The 18,412-nt window shown below is 44.8% G+C and overlaps 1 protein-coding gene across 1 annotated transcript in view; it reads right to left on the bottom strand.

Annotated features, from left to right (window-relative positions):
• The window catches only part of GALNT14 (polypeptide N-acetylgalactosaminyltransferase 14), a 531,963-nt gene that overhangs the window by 292,688 nt on the left and 220,863 nt on the right, over positions 1–18,412 (bottom strand). Inside the window, exon 2 of the mRNA XM_073556362.1 lies at positions 7,452–7,621. Within this exon, the coding sequence (XP_073412463.1) occupies positions 7,452–7,621 (170 nt within the window). The remainder of the gene's footprint in view (positions 1–7,451; positions 7,622–18,412) is intronic.

The following is an 18,412-nucleotide window of genomic DNA, read 5'->3' on the forward strand; positions in this document are numbered from 1 at the left end:
AAACTGAAAGCCAGGCTCTGGTTGCTATGGTAAACTGAAAGCCAGGCTCTGGTTGCTATGGTAAACTGAAAGCCAGGCTTTGGTTGCTATGGTAAAATAAAAGCCAGGCTCTGGTTGCTAAGGTAAACTGAAAGCCAAGCTCTGGTTGCTATGGTAAAATAAAAGCCAGGCTCTGGTTGCTATGGTAAACTGAAAGCCAAGCTCTGGTTGCTATGGTAAAATAAAAGCCAGGCTCTGGTTGCTATGGTAAACTGAAAGCCAAGCTCTGGTTGCTATGGTAAAATAAAAGCCAGGCTCTGGTTGCTATGGTAAACTGAATGCCAAGCTCTGGTTGCTATGGTAAAATAAAAGCCAGGCTCTGGTTGCTATGGTAAACTGAAAGCCAAGCTCTGGTTGCTATGGTAAAATAAAAGCCAGGCTCTGGTTGCTATGGAAAAATAAAAATCGATCCCTGATCAGTTACTGTGGGCAATAAAGGCAGTTTTGCTAGGAGACATTTCTGATGAATGAAACCCCAATAGTGTCACTGTGTACAGACCGCACAAGACACAGGAGGTCGGTACTGGGAGCCCACCCTGTAGTTCCACTGAGTTAACCCTTTCCTTACAGCCATTTCTGACCTTCAGGGGCTCAGCCGCTGCCTCCGGCTCTCCAGGGGCCGTTTCCACTGTAAAAAATCTAAATCCGTCTGGAGAGCAGTTTCCAATTACCAATATTTAACTAAAGTGAAGCAGGAAGACGCTGATTTGCTTGTGGACGTGTAATCCTGTCGTGCCGGGTAAGGCTTGGAATAAACATTTTGATATACTAATAATTGCGTCCCTTTTATTGCCGCCACCATAACGAAACATGACAGCCGCCTGCTTATCCGTGCTAGATTGTGGTGCGCCATTCACTCCGTGCACCTGCGCCCGGGATGCACATGTGCTCGGCTCGGTGAGATATTGCCGGTGGTAATTCATTCCCTGGCTGCCAGGCCGCTGATAAAATCCCGGAGATAAATCAGCGAGCAGACGCCTCACCGAGAGAAGGTCCCCGCTGTGTGCTCTGCTTAATTATAAGCCAAGACGTCTTCCCATCCAGTGACATGTTTAGGACGTCATCGACGAGATTGTTTTTATACTGCAATATTGGGGACGGGTGTTTCTCCTGTACTGATCCTGAGTTACATCCTGTATTATACTCCAGAGCTGCACTCACTATTCTGCTGGTGCAGTCATTGTGTACATACATTACATTACTGATCCCGAGTTACATCTTGTTTTATACTCCAGAGCTGCACTCACTATTCTGCTGGTGCAGTCACTGTGTACATACATTACTGATCCTGAGTTACATCCTGTAATATACTCCAGAGCTGCACTCACTATTCTGCTGGTGCAGTCACTGTGTACATACATTACATTACTGATCCTGAGTTACATCTTGTTTTATACTCCAGAGCTGCACTCACTATTCTGCTGGTGCAGTCACTGTGTACATACATTACATTACTGATCCTGAGTTACATCCTGTATTATACTCCAGAGCTGCACTCACTATTCTGCTGGTGCAGTCACTGTGTACATACATTACATTACTGATCCTGAGTTACATCCTGTATTATACTCCAGAGCTGCACTCACTATTCTGCTGGTGCAGTCACTGTGTACATACATTACTGATCCTGAGTTACATCCTGTATTATACCCCAGAGCTGCACTCACTATTCTGCTGGTGCAGTCACTGTGTACATACATTACATTACTGATCCTGAGTTACATCTTGTTTTATACTCCAGAGCTGTACTCACTATTCTGCTGGTGCAGTCACTGTGTACATACATTACTGATCCTGAGTTACATCCTGTATTATACCCCAGAGCTGCACTCACTATTCTGCTGGTGCAGTCACTGTGTGCATACATTACATTACTGATCCTGAGTTACATCCTGTATTATACCCCAGAGCTGCACTCACTATTCTGCTGGTGCAGTCACTGTGTACATACATTACATTACTGATCCTGAGTTACATCTTGTATTATACCCCAGAGCTGCACTCACTATTCTGCTGGTGCAGTCACTGTGTACATACATTACATTACTGATCCTGAGTTACATCCTGTATTATACCCCAGAGCTGCACTCACTATTCTGCTGGTGCAGTCACTGTGTACATACATTACATTACTTATCCTGAGTTACATCTTGTATTATACCCCAGAGCTGCACTCACTATTCTGCTGGTGCAGTCACTGTGTACATACATTACATTACTGATCCGGAGTTACATCCTGCATTATACGAATGTGAATCTATGAAGAGCACATAGTCCATCACCCAGCTTTTGCACATAGACTTGCCTCTGCACCTAGCATTCACATGGTATGCCTTTCAGCTAACCCCAGCTTACCCCAGAGTTATTTATGACCTTGTTTACTCTGGCTTGATCATATGCATCTGGTCCACTCTTAATGGTGCGACCAAGATGAGCAGAGACCACTCCTCTCTGCTTCACACCTGACTGCACTTAGTTGTACATATATTGCAGAGCACAAGTCTGCATAGACGTCAGTCTGCAGTGTGATTCCTATAAGTGTGTTCTAGAAGTGTGAAGATAAATTTTAGAATTAAAACCAGAATTGGAACTGAAGGTAACTGTACACAGTCACTGTAAACAATGTTTCTGTTTGTTATCACTTTCACCCCAATACTCCTTCACTTTCTGCTAATTCCCCTAATCCCTACTCCTAGTAAGGAACTTTTCATCTCTTCTTCAATCCTCCCCATCCACCTCACCTCCTCCTCAAAACTGTTCCTTAACATACAATCCTCTGTCTCCAAACACAGACAGCCCGCTCATGCCCTCTCCTGCTCCCACCTGCTAACACTTTCTCTGCTCCTTCTCAAGGCTGGTGATATCTCTCCAAATCCTGGTCCTCCTCACCACATTCCCACAGTCATTTCTACCTCCCATCCACTCTCTATCACAACCTTCCGTAACCACTCCAACCTTATACCCATTCACCCAGCCCCTGCTTCACCAGTCCCACTAACAGGAGCTCTGTGGAACTCTCGCTCTGTCTGAAACAAGCTTTCCTACATCCATGATCTTTTTGTTACTACCAAACTTTCCTTCCTCGCCATCACCGAAACCTGGCTCACCCCTTCTGACACAGCCTCTCCAGCTGCACTTTCATATGGTGGCTTCCACCTTTCTCACACCCCCCGCCCCACCAGCAAACATGGCGGAGGAGTTGGTTTTCTCCTGTCAGATACCTGCTCCTTCACCCCAATCCCACTGCCACCCTCTGTTACCCTCCCTTCCTTTGAGGTGCACTCTGTGCGCATCTACTCCCCCTCCAACCTCCAACTGGCTGTCATCTACCGGCCCCCAGGGCCTGCCACCACCTTCTTTGACCACTTCACCACCTGGCTACTTCATTTCCTTTCCACGGACATCCCTACTATCAGCATGGGTGACTTCAACATCCCCATTGACACTTCCCTCTCAGCTTCCACTAAACTTCTATCTCTCACTTCCTCCTTTGGCCTCACTCAATGGTCTTCTACAGCCACCCACAAAGATGGCCACACACTGGACCTCATCTTCACCCGCCTCTGCTCCCTATCTAGCCTCTCGAACTCACCTCTTCCTCTCTCTGACCACAACCTTCTCACATTCTCTTCCCTCTCCACTCCATGTCTACAATCCCCACCCCACAAACTTTCACACCCTCGCAGAAATCTTAAACACCTTGACCTACACTCATTCTCTAAATCCCTCCTCCCTCTCACAGATATAAGTTCCTTACACAATGCGGATGACGCTGCTGCTCTATATAACACCACAATAGCTGGAATCTGCTGCCCCACTTACACATACCAAAGCTCGCAAAATCAACAGACAAGCCCTGGCACACCAGCCTGACTAAAGAACTGAGGCGAGCTTCCAGGGCTGCTGAGCGCAGATGGAAAAGATCCCAATCCAACGAGCACATCATCGCATTCAAACAGTCTCTCACTACTTTCAAGACCACACTCGCCACAGCTAAACAAACCTACTTCTCATCGCTCATATCCGCCCTGTCTCACAACCCTAAACAGTTATTCAACACCTTCAATTCTCTCCTCCGTCCCCCAGCACCTCCTCCCTCCCCACTCATCTCAGCTGAAGACTTTGCCTCATTTTTCAAGCAGAAGATTGATAACATCAGAGACAGTTTTGGTCAACAACCCCCAGAGCCCTTCCTCCCGACTTCCCAGCCCTCCACCTCCAAAACCAACTTCTCCACCATTACAGAAGATCGACTCTCCACTCTACTCTCAAGATCACATCTCACCACTTGTGCACTTGACCCGATCCCTTCCCACTTCATCCCAAACCTCACCACAGTCTTCATCCCAACCCTAACCCATCTCTTCAACCTATCACTAACAACTGGTGTTTTCCCCTCAAGCTTTAAACATGCCTCAATCACACCTATCCTCAAAAAGCCCTCTCTTGACCCATCCTCTGTATCTAGCTATCGCCCTATATCACTTCTCCCCTACGCCTCCAAGCTACTGGAACATCACGTCTACCTTGAACTGTCCTCCCATCTCTCTTCTTGCTCCCTCTTCGACCGCTTACAATCTGGCTTCCGGTCACACCACTCCACCGAAACTGCCCTTACTAAGGTCACCAATGACCTCTTAACCGCCAAGAGCAAGCGACACTACTCTGTCCTCCTCATCCTCCTGGACCTGTCGGCTGCCTTTGACACAGTGGACCATTCCCTACTATTACAGACCCTCTCATCCCTTGGCATCACAGACTTGGCCTTGTCCTGGATCTCATCATACCTAACAGACTGGACATTCAGCGTCTCCCACTCACACACCACCTCCTCACCTCGCCCCCTATCTGTCGGAGTCCCACAAGGTTCAGTCCTAGGACCCCTGCTCTTCTCCATTTACACCTTTGGCCTGGGACAGCTTATAGAATCTCATGGCTTTCAGTATCATCTCTATGCTGATGACACACAGATCTACATCTCTGGACCAGATATCACCTCCCTGCTAACCAGAATCCCTCAATGTCTGTCCACTATTTCATCCTTCTTCTCTGCTAGATTTCTGAAACTTAACATGGACAAAACAGAATTCATCATCTTTCCCCCATCTCACGTGACCCCCCCCCCCCCAATGAACCTATCCATTACAGTAAATGGCTGCCCACTCTACCCAGTCCCACAAGCTCGCTGCCTCGGGGTAATCCTTGATGCTGATCTCTCCTTCAAACCACATATCCAAGCCCTTTCCACTTCCTGCCGACTTCAACTCAAAAATATTTCACAAATCCGTTCATTCCTCAACCAAGAATCTGCAAAAACCCTAGTCCATGCCCTCATCATCTCTCGCCTTGACTACTGCAACCTCCTGCTCAGTGGCCTCCCCTCGAACACTCTCGCACCCCTCCAATCTATTCTAAACTCTGCTGCCCGACTAATCCACCTGTCCCCCCGCTATTCCCCGGCCTCTCCCCTCTGTCAATCCCTTCACTGGCTCCCCATTGCACAGAGACTCCAGTACAAAACCCTAACCATGACATACAAAGCCATCCACAACCTGTCTCCTCCATACATCTGTGACCTCGTCTCCCGGTACTTTCCTGCACGCAACCTCCGATCCTCACAAGATCTCCTTCTCTACTCCCCTCTTATCTCCTCTTCCCACAATCGCATACAAGATTTCTCTCGCGCATCACCCCTACTCTGGAACTCTCTACCACAACATATCAGACTCACACCTACCATCGAAACATTCAAAAAGAGCCTGAAGACCGACCTCTTCCGACAAGCCTATAACCTGCAGTAACCACCGATCCACCAAACCGCTGCATGACCAGCTCTACCCTCGCCTACTGTATTTTCACCCATCCCTTGTAGACTGTGAGCCCTCGCGGGCAGGGTCCTCTCTCCTCCTGTACCAGTTATGACTTGTATTGTTCAACATTATTGTACTTGTTTTTATGTATACCCCTCCCTACATGTAAAGCGCCATGGAATAAATGGCGCTATAACAATAAATAATAATAATAATATACTCCAGAGCTGCACTCACTATTCTGCTGGTGCAGTCACTGTGTACACATACATAACATTACTGATCCTGAGTTATATCCTGTATTATACCCCAGAGCTGTGCTCACTATTCTGCTGGTGCAGTCACTGTGTACATACATTACTGATCCTGAGTTATAACCTGTATTATACCCCAGAGCTGTGCTCACTATTCTGCTGGTGCAGTCACTGTGTACATAAATTACATTACTGATCCTGAGTTACATCCTGTATTATACTCCAGAGCTGCACTCACTATTCTGCTGGTGCCGTCACTGTGTACATACATTACATTACTGATCCTGAGTTACCTCCTGTATTATACTCCAGAGCTGCATTCACTATTCTGCTGGTGGAGTCATTGTGTACATAAATTACATTACTGATCCTGAGTTACCTCCTGTATTATACTCCAGAGCTGCATTCACTATTCTGCTGGTGCAGTCACTGTGTACATAAATTACATTACTGATCCTGAGTTACCTCCTGTATTATACTCCAGAGCTGCACTCACTATTCTGCTGGTGCCGTCACTGTGTACATACATTACATTACTGATCCTGAGTTACCTCCTGTATTATACTCCAGAGCTGCATTCACTATTCTGCTGGTGGAGTCATTGTGTACATACATTACATTACTGATCCTGAGTTACATCCTGTATTATACTCCAGAGCTGCATTCACTATTCTGCTGGTGGAGTCACTGTGTACATACATTACATTACTGATCCTGAGTTACATCCTGTATTATACTCCAGAGCTGCACTCACTATTCTGCTGGTGGATTGTATGCTGTGTCTATCTTTTTAAGCCATGTTTCTTACACCAGGAATCCGCACTTGTATAAATGTGCGAGATCTAAGTTTCTTAGGCCTCTTTCACACTTCAGTGTTTTGACGTCAGTTCCAATCCGTCAAAGTGTGAAAAAACGGATCCGTTGCAGCAGCCAGTGAATGAAATTTAAAGGGAGAGAGAGAGATTTTTCTGTGCCAGAACGGCTTTTGGGGTTTTTGTCGACGCAGACAAAAACGTTACAAAGTCCATCTACTCCAGATGGCGGACGCCGAAATGTCGACGGATTCCTCAAATGACGGCTGCAATGGACAGCCCTCCGTCGCTAATGCAAGTCTACGGGACAAAAACGGATTCCGCAAAAAAAAATGGCGAATCCGTTTTTTTTCTCCAAAGGGCGGATTTTGACTGACACCAAAAGACTGAAGTGTGAAAGAGGCCCTAGATTTCTCTCTCTCCTCTCACAGATGAGGGCAGAGGAGACAAAATGGCTCACGACTTAAGTGGCTCCACAAGAAAAGACGACGGTGCCTGACCGCGATTGTCATATTGTAAATTATCAGTGACCCTACCTGTAATGTCTGGTGTCCTTAATGGCACGGTCGCTCGGGATACGCTCACTTTCCCTCTGGTTGAAGGCGTACAGCCTGTAGGGATCTTCTCCGGGTTTCCATCTTTGAGCATTCAGGTATCTACGCTCATCAAACTGGTCCCACAGATCATCCCAGTCCACATCCGTGTCCTGCAACAGTAAGAAGAAACTGAGTCGCCTTCTGTGACAAAGAGGAAAAAGTTTAAATAACTTTGAAAAACTTTGCAAATAGTTTATTTACACTGCAACAGTGTGATTTATTATTTATGATGCTTTAAAGCTGCGTTCACACTTTTCTCACCATCACTGAGAATTCATTAGCACTGTAGCATATGTATGTTTCATAGGGGAGTCCTGTTATTACAGAGCTCTGTACCGACACAGTACCTTTAAATGAGCAATACAGCTCTGCTACATTACTAAATGTGACCAGTCTGCAATATTGCACATACAGTGGGTTCGGAAAGTATTCAGACCCCTTTACATTTTTCCCTCTTTGTTTCATTGCAGCCATTTGGTAAATTCAAAAAAAAAATCATTTGTTTCTCATTAATGTACACTCTGCACCCCATCTTTACTGAAAAAAACAGTTATGTAGAAACTGAAATATCACATGGTCATAAGTCTTCAGCCCCTTTGCTCAGTATTGAGTAGACACCTTTTGAGCTAGTACAGCCATGAGTCTTCTTGAGAATGATGCCACAAGTTTTTCACCCCTGGATTTGGGGATCCTCTGCCATTCTTCCTTGCAGATCCTCTCCTGTTCCATCAGGTTGGATGGTGAATGTTGGTGGACAGCCATTTTCAGGTCTCTCCAGAGATGCTCAGTTGGGTTTAGGTCAGGGCTCTGGCTGGGTCAGTCAAGAATGGTCACAGAGTTGTTCTGAAGCCACTCCTTTGTTATTTTAGCTGTGTGCTTAGGGTCATTGTCTTGTTGGAAGGTGAACCTTCTGCCAAGTCTGAGGTCCAGAGTATTCTGGAAGAGGTTTTCATCCAGGATATCTCTGTACTTGGCGCATTCATGTTTCCTTCAATTGCAACCAATCGTCCTGTCCCTGCAGCTGAAAAACACCCCCATAGCATGATGCTGCCACCACCATGCTTCACTGTTGGGATTGTATTGGGCAGGTGATGAGCAGTGCCTGGTTTTCTCCACACATACCGCTTAGAATTATCACCAAAAAGTTCTATCTTTGTCTCATCAGATCAGAGAATCTTATTTTTCATATTCTAGGAGTCCTTCATGTGTTTTTTAGCAAACTCTATGCGGGTTTTCATATGTTTGGCACTGAGGAGAGGCTTCCATCGGGCCACTCTGCCATAAAGGTCTGACTGGTGGAGGGCTGCAGTGATAGCTGACTTTGTGGAACTTTCTCCCATCTCCCTACAGCATCTGTGGAGCTCAGCCACAGTGATCTTGGGGTTCTTCTTTGCCTCTCTCACCAAGGCTCTTCTCCCACGATTGCTCAGTTTGGCTGGACGGCCAGGTCTAGGAAGACTTCTGGTGGTCCCAAACTTCTTCCTTTTAAGGATTATGGAGGCCTCTGTGCTCTTAGGAACCTTGAGTTCTCCAAGGGATGCTTAAAATCGCTTAGAAAAGCACAAGCATTCTGCAAGCTAAAAACGCTTGTGTTTTGCGGAAAAATTCATGTGACTTCTGTATGCGTTTTAGGCTAATTTCACATTAGCGGTTTTTTTGCGCAGCGCATCGCACGCAATTAAAACGCATGTAAAAATGCACCATGCGTTTTTGCATGCATTTGCGTTTTTAATGCGCATTCGTTCTCTAGGGGTTAAAACCATTGTCTACACATTTTTACGCCAAAAACGAATGTGCACGAAGACGCAGACGAACGCATGTCCATGTACACGCCTGCGTTCCCATAGACTGTAATGCGTTATTTTGTCGCATTCCGTGTACAAGCCTGCGCATGCTTTTTTTACGCCTTTGGGCGGACCCAAAAATGCAACAGGTTGCGTCTAGCGGGCCTGGGCGCACACCTTGAAAAATGCATGCGCAGAAAACGCATACGAACGCGTGCAAACGCAAGACCATGCGCACGCCATGATAAACATAGGGGCGCATGACACATGCACATGGACACGCACGATGCGCTGTGCAAAAAAAGCGCTAATGTGAAACCAGCCTTACCCGCGGCAGGGATTTGTGGAAATGCTGCGGGCATTTCCGCAGCATTTCTACAACGTGGGCACATAGCCTAACAAATCCAGTCCTATCAGTCTAGTTACACACAGCTGGACTCCAATGAAGGAGTAGAACCATCTCAAGGAGGATCACAAGGAAATGGACAGAATGTGACTTACATATGAGTGTCTGAGCAAAGGGGCTGAATACTTATCACCATGAGATATTTCAGTTTTTCTTTTTTAATAAATTTGCAAAAATTTCGACATTTCTGTTTTTCCGTGAAGATGGGGCGCAGAGTGCACATTAATGAGGAAAAAAATGAACTTTTTTTTTTAATTTACCAAATAGCTGCAATGAAACACAAAGTGAAAAATGTAAAGGGGTGTGAATACTTTCCGTACCCACTGTAATGGAAACATCAAGGAGATACACATCTGACTGTAACAACACACGGATCCGCCAGATACGAGTACGCAGCTCTCCTGCCGCTAATGAAAGCTGCCTACAATCCATCTCTCGCTATCTAGCATGTTCTCTTAGCAAATACACAAAACTGGAGATTGGGAGCGTGAGATATTTATCCAATAATTGACTTTTATTCACTTACGGGTTCAACATTCATCACGGTAATAAGATTCGGAGAAGCTATTTCTTTATAAGTTTATGAAGGAGAACGGCTGGTAACACGGTATCGCCACATCTGTCCGCCTAATAAGTCTACTATTATATGGAAGGAATGGGTGAGATGTGCGCTCCTTGGTGTGCGGGATCTTATCAGAGTGGGGTCATACAGTCACGGTCGTCCACACATAAATATAGAGGGTTACACTTCTCATCTACACTTTTATTTTACATAGTATTTCAGTTACTATTTTTGCTTCTTTTGTAAAGTTGCAGAAAAACGCGTCATCATGCGTGAACTGTGCAGAGGCAGGACATTTTATTTCATTTTTCTTTTTTTTCTTTTTTTTCAACCACCCATACACTTTTACTGGGTTATACCTGTAAGCTATAAAAACGCCATGAAAAAAAAAAAAAAATACGGATTATTAATACCCAAAATACAAATGAGACCGTAGGCATGTAAATATGTGCACAAATCAATCTGCAAACATAAAATAATAATGAGTATAGCAAGCAAACAAAAGATTACACATACAGAGGTAAACAATTATCTATACACAGAACTGTGCAAAAGTTTTAGGAGTTTAGGCAGGTGTCGGAAAAAATGCGGCTATGTAAGAAGCTTCAGAAATAGAAGTGTTAATAGTTTATTTATATCAAGTAACAGAATGCAAAAAGTAATTTAATATTTAGAGTGACTGCCCTTTACTTTCAAAGCGGCATGACAACATCACTGCTCCTCGGTCACTTGTCACTAGCACACAGGAAGGAACTAACTAGGCAGGAGGTTGCTTCAAACATCTTGGAGACCTGACCCCAGATCTTCTGTGTGAGGCTTGTGCGGATCCTTCCGTCTCTTCATTTGATCCCAGACAGACGGGATGATGTGAGATCATGGCTCTGTGGGTCCAGATTATCACTTCCAGGACTTCTCGCTCTTAATGACAATAGCTGCATGCTTGGGGTCGTTGTCCGGTTGCAGAATAAATTTGGAGTTAATCAGACTGTATTTCTCAGCATTGAGGACTCCATTTGCTGAAATTTAGCCACAAACCTGCTGGACCCTTCACCGTGCGTCTTTGTTCTTGCAGACCCTCATTATTCTGACGCTTTCTTGTTCTTCAGCAATCACACTGCATTCTGTCACAGCCAAATATTTCACATTCAAGTAACTTGACCTTGTTTCCATGTGGAAGTTCTTGTTTTTTGGCAGCAATTCTTCCATAAAGATGACTTATGGAAAAACTTCTCCAACCAGCAGATGGGTGTAGCCAGTTCCCAGGTCTGAGCTGATGGCACTGCAGGACATCTTCGAATTTTGAAGGGAAGTAAGCATGATGTGACTTTCATCTTCTGCACTAAGTTTCCTTGGCCGACCACTGCGTCTACGGTCCTCAATATTGGCCATTTCTTCCTGGGAGAAGCCTGGCGAAGCAGTATAACTACCTTGTGTCTTGCCATGGTGTATGACCTGTGACAAGAAACTCACCCAGTTTTAAGCCTAATATACAGCTGTTTGTTTCAGTTAATAACTGTGTTACATCCTACATATGAAAATGATCATCACCATCACGTTTGGTGCAATTACTCATACACCTGACAATTATACCACAAAATCCCTGACTTTGTGCAGGTGTAGCTAGAAGAATTGATGCTCTTTTGAACACAAAGGACAGTCACCAAATGTTGATTGGATTTTAGATTTCTTTTTTTTCTTCATCAATTTTACATTTTGTTAATTGATCAAAATAAACTAAACACTTCTAATTTTCAAAATCATTCTTATATTGCAGCACTTTGTGAACATTTGCATAATGCTGTTTATATACTCATCAGTCTCCAGATATATCTTTGTTTATGAACATACTATATAAATACACACGCAAATTACCGTATATACAGTATATATACACTGCTCAAAAAAATAAAGGGAACACTTACAACTCCAAGTAAATCACACTTCTGTGAAATCATACTGTCCACTTAGGAAGCAACACTGATTGACAATTTCACATGCTGTAGTGCAAATGGAATAGACAACAGATGGAAATTATTGGCAATTATCAAGACACTCTCAATAAAGGAGTGGTTCTGCAGGTGGGGAACACAGACCACACCTCAGTACCAATGCTTTCTGGCTGATGTTTTGGTCACTTTTGAATGTTGGTTGTGCTTTCACACTTGTGGTAGCATGAGATGCACTCTACAACCCACACAAGTGGCTCAGGTAGTGCAGCTCATCCAGGATGGCACATCAATGCGAGCTGTGGCAAGAAAGTTTGCTGTGTCTGTCAGCGTAGTGTCCAGAGGCTAGAGGCGCTGCCAGGAGACAGGCCAGTACACCAGGATAAGTGGAGGAGGCAGTAGGAGGGCAACAACCCAGCAGCAGGACCGCTACCTCAGTCTTTGTGCAAGGAGGAACAGGAGGAGCACTGCCTGCAAAATGACCTCCAGCAGGCCACAAATGTGCATATGTTTGCACAAACGGTTAGAAACCAACTCCATGAGGATGGTCTGAGGACCCGACGTCTACAGATGGGAGTTGTGCTCACATTCATATTATCTGAAAAAAAAAAGCAAAAATTTCGCCGGGATATGTAAACTTTTGAGCACAACTGTATTTTGCTCGCCATTAATTTCCACAGCACTTCACAGACATCGCTGTCCCCATTGGGGTTCACAATCTAGAGTCCCCATCAGTATTTCTAGGGAGACATGATATAAAAGTCTCAATTGGTTGAACCCCTTATACTAAACGGACTCCGTCTGCTCTCGAGGTTTCCGCTCTTGGATATCTCGCCGGTCAATAGATAGACTAGATGTAAGACGCATTATGCAAGGAGATGACTTGATGCCTAATAATATTAGTAAAAGTAATAATAAGACTATGTATCCTTGATGAGCGAGAACATTATATCAGAGGTAATAGAGTTAACATGATTTATTCCCCACGTCTTCCCTCACGTTGCAGCGTCGTTTGATATTAATTACAACACTAGTCTTGAAGGTTTGCACGGTCTGATAGGAACTATGACAAAATGTCATCTCCGGTAGAAGATGTACGGTACGGCCCGCGCCGCGATAAACCATTCACTTCATTGTTATGAAACATACACATTAAAAAACACTTACAGCCTCTAATTATCACGAGATCACCTGAGCCGTGAAGAATTAGAGCTTGGATTCAAGGTCTTTCATGAGAAGCATCACCGGCTCGCTGCACCGGCGAGATAACACCCGCCATACTCCAATAAGACGAAGGTTTCATCTGAGAACTTGTCAGACAATTTGGAAGAGTTGTAAAATGAGACGATGAGGTCAGTGGTTACTCAACGAACATAAGATGAATGAGGCGGCAAAGGATATGGATTATCCCACCGCCAGAGAAGCGGGATTTAATATGCATCACTTTAAGAAGAGTAACCCTAAGAACCCTGTCACGTCTTTAAGTACTGGAGGCAGTGGCGTAGCGTGGGGGGGGCGGGGGGTGCGGTCCGCCCCAGGCGGCACGTGTGTGGGGGCGGCGCGGCAGCAGAAACAATTCCTCTCCTCTGTGGGAGAAGCGCGGAGCCTGGACTCACTAACTGTACATTTCGGCCTGCGGGGCTGTGCAGTGAGGGGGTAATGTAATGCAGCCTCTTCCCACCCTTCCTCCATCCTTCTCCTCCGCCTATCGGGAGTCTCTGTACCCCTGCTACCTAGCAGCTTCTCCCTCCTCTCCGCCTGGACCCTCAGTGAGCAGCGCTGCGCTGGGCAGAGGCAGTGCTGACGTCAGCCCCGCTGCACTGGAGGACTGTCATGGTGGGATGGTCGCGACTGCCAGGAATGTGATGCACACAAGGAGCCATGTTAGGAAGAGCCGAGCAGTGAGCTGGTGAGTGCGGGGCTGGGGTAAGGTGGTCTGCGGCTGCCCCCAGCGGCCCTGTGTGCAGGCAGCTGTCATCCTCATCACAGGCTGCGCTGGGTGTGTGTCTGCCTCCATTGTGTGCAGTTATGTGCCACCAACACCGCTGCCTGTGTCTCACCATGTGCAGCAGCGAAAGGATCTGTGCATGCAGCCACACTGTGTGTGTGTGTATGTACACTTATGTGTGTGTGTGTGTGTATGTACACCTCTGTGTGTGTGTGTATGTACACCTGTGTGTGTGTGTGTATGTACACCTGTGTGTGTGTGTGTATGTACACCTGTGTGTGTGTATGTCTGTGTGTGTATGTATACACCTGTGTGTGTGTGTGTATGTACACCTGTGTGTGTGTGTGTATGTACACCTGTGTGTGTGTATGTCTGTGTGTGTATGTATACACCTGTGTGTACACCTGTGTGTGTATCCACCTATGTGTGTGTACACCTGTGTGTGTGTGTCTGTGTGTGTGTGTGTGTGTACACCTGTGTGTGTGTATCCACCTATGTGTGTGTACACCTGTATTTGTGTATGCCTGTGTGTCTGTGTGTGTGTGTGTACGCCTGTGTGTGTGTCTGTGTATATACACCTATGTGTGTGTGTATGCCTGTGTTTGTGTATGCCTGTGTGTGTGTATACACCTGTGTGTGTGTGTGTGTACGCCCGTGTGTGTGTATCCACCTATGTGTGTGTACACCTGTGTTTGTGTATGCCTGTGTGTGTGTCTGTGTGTGTGTATACACCTGTGTGTGTGTCTGTGTGTGTGTATATACACCTATGTGTGTGTGTACGCCTGTGTGTGTGTCTGTGTGTGTGTGTGTGTATACACCTGTGTGTGTGTGTACGCCTGTGTGTGTGTGTCTGTGTATATACACCTATGTGTGTGTATGCCTGTGTGTGTGTCTGTGTGTGTGTGTATACACCTGTGTGTGTGTACGCCTGTGTGTGTGTGTCTGTGTATATACACATATGTGTGTGTGTATGCCTGTGTTTGTGTATGCCTGTGTGTGTGTCTGTGTGTGTGTGTATACACGTGTGTGTGTGTACGCCTGTGTGTGTGTGTCTGTGTATATACACATATGTGTGTGTGTATGCCTGTGTGTGTGTGTCTGTGTGTGTGTATACACCCGTGTGTGTACACTCTGCGCATGTGACAGCACAGCAGCAGCTCTGCTTTCCTAGGTTTTCTGTCCCGTCCTGGCACCGTAGCAGCTGCAGAGGCTCCGCCCTATTGATGCTCCCGGGAGGAGGAAAGAATATGGCGGTGCTGCTGCCCCGGCTGGGAGCGAGAGGAAAAGGGTAGGACAGTACTGCACGGGGTGAGGTGGGATACTGGGGAGCATGGTATGGGGGCGATTTGTGGGAGAGGCTGCTGGGTGCACCGCGGCCATTACCGGAGAATGCACCACCAACATCTGTACGGGAGAAGCCACAGACAGCTGTCACATGCCACATAGACATCACACCACAGGTGTCCTAATACAATAATCATCCCCCATATACGTGTCCTCGTACATCCCCCCATATATACGTGTCCTCGTACATCTCCTCCCCATATATTTTCTGTTTTTTTCTGTCACATTGTTAAAAATTATTATTAAAAAAAGCCATTAGGTCTTCATCCAGCATCATCAAGCTAATACATACATATATATATAGAGAGAGAACTGCAAGAAGATGAAAGTCTAGAAATGTAGAAATAATAACAGCAGAGTTAGTAGCAGACTAAAAATTAGATCTTTGAGTGTAGTGTGGGCTCTCCTGATGCTTCCGGATTATCATCGACCAAAGGGGCGGCAAATTTTTCGACCGCCCCGGGCGCCACAAACAGTTGCTACGCCACTGACTGGAGGCGTCTCTTTCTCCTGTCATCTGCATAAAGCAAACTACAATACTGCCCCTATACACAATAATAAAACTACTATAATACTGCCCCCTATGTACAAGAATATAACTACTATAATACTGCTCCTATGTACAAGAATATAACTACTATAATACTGCCCCTATGTACAAGAATGTAACTACTATAATACTGCCCCCTATGTACAAAAATATAACTACTATAATACTGCCCCTATGTACAAGAATATAACTACTATAATACTGCTCCTATGTACAAGAATATAACTACTATAATACTGCTCCTATGTACAAGAATATAACTACTATAATACTGCCTCTATGTACAAGAATATAACTACTATAATACTGCTCCTATGTACAAGAATATAACTACTATAATACTGCCCCTATGTACAAGAATATAACTACTATAATACTGCCCAATGTACAAGAATATAACTACTATAATACTGCCCCTATGTACAAGAATATAACTACTATAATACTGGCCCCTATGTACAAGAATATAACTACTATAATACTGCCCCTAGGTACAAGAATATAACTACTATAATACTGCCCCCTATGTACAAGAATATAACTACTATAATACTGCTCCTATGTACAAGAATATAACTACTATAATACTGCTCCTATGTACAAGAATATAACTACTATAATACTGCCCCTATGTACAAGAACATAACTACTATAATACTGCCCTATGTACAAGAATATAACTACTATAATACTGGCCCCTATGTACAAGAATATAACTACTATAATACTGCCCCTATGTACAAGAATATAACTACTATAATACTGCCCCCTATGTGCAAGAATATAACTACTATAATACTGCCCCTATGTACAAGAATATAACTACTATAATACTGCTCCTATGTACAAGAATATAACTACTATAATACTGGCCCCTATGTACAAGAATATAACTACTATAATACTGCCCCTATGTACAAGAATATAACTACTATAATACTGCCCCCTATGTGCAAGAATATAACTACTATAATACTGCCCCTATGTACAAGAATATAACTACTATAATACTGCTCCTATGTACAAGAATATAACTACTATAATACTGCCCCTATGTACAAGAATATAACTACTATAATACTGCCCCTAGGTACAAGAATATAACTACTATAATACTGCCCCTAGGTACAAGAATATAATATAATGTTATGCACGCTATAAAGTTTTCATGTTATATGTGGGTTTGGAGACTCTATCATGGACTTATGTGATATTTTCACTTCTCTTTTATGTGCAGCCTTTTCTTTTATTACTCGCTCGCTCTCTCTGTATAATACAGTAGAGGCCATTATTATGGAAATAAGATGCATTGAGGCGGCGGTAAGGGTTGCGCCGGGCGCGGTCACTGGGGGCAGATGTGGCCATGGACTTCGCCCAGGGAGCTCATTAGGCCATGCCTATACTGCGGGTGGTTATTTGTGGACAGATGTCCTGCTGTCACTGAGATAAACAGATTGTGCGATCGGACTCCTGCATTTCGTTACTGTTCTGTATTTTTAGACTTTCAGCTGTACAGTAATATATAGTGGCAGTATGCTGCCGATACCAAGGTCAGAAAAGATGTAAATTTACCATAATGTAACATTTGAAGAATTTGGCGTTGTGAAGCCAGTAAAGCTCCCGGAGCAGATGTTGGAGCCCAGGTCTTCACACGCTGGTGACTGTAGTATATGCCAGGGCTGCTAGCACGTGCCAGCTGTGCTCTTATTATTCCCACCATCATTTACTTCAGCCTGGATTACATCCCGTAAACTATGTTTCATCTCGGTCACAACACTCCTGTGCATCTCCCACTGATTTATAGGACAGATGCCGAAAACGCTTCATGATCAACTCTTCCTCTAATTGCTACATTTCATAGGCAGCGACCGTGGACGGAATTCAGGAGATTGGGTAATTAAATGGCGCTCTATGTGACTGGATACAGAATACTTATTTGTGACGGAGCCCGATCCTAGCGTCATGGTGGACCTCGGTCTCCTTAGTTAGGAAGACTAGAAAGCAATGGACAGTCGTAAGAAATGAGAGAACTGATTTACAGCAGGGTTCCAGTCCTCAAGGCCCACCAACAGATGATGTTTTCAGGATTTCCTTAGTATTGCTCAGGTGATAATTGCTTCACCTGTGCAATACAAAGGAAATCATGAAAACATGATCTGTTGGTGGGCCTTGAGGACTGGAGTTGGGGAACCCTGATTTACAGGACCCACATCAGTAGTCGATGGACACCGGATGCAGGTCTGCGAAACGAGATTGCTACCTGCCAGAATTCCCATTGCTTCTAATAGGAAATCCAAAGATGAAGATCCAGCACAGTCAAGAATTGTTAAACTTTATTTTTCAATGACTAAAAACATGGCA

Source organism: Dendrobates tinctorius, unplaced genomic scaffold (assembly GCF_039654945.1).
Source record: "Dendrobates tinctorius isolate UK_male_01 unplaced genomic scaffold, ASM3965494v1 ptg000232l, whole genome shotgun sequence".
NCBI classification, from domain to species: Eukaryota; Metazoa; Chordata; class Amphibia; order Anura; family Dendrobatidae; genus Dendrobates; species Dendrobates tinctorius.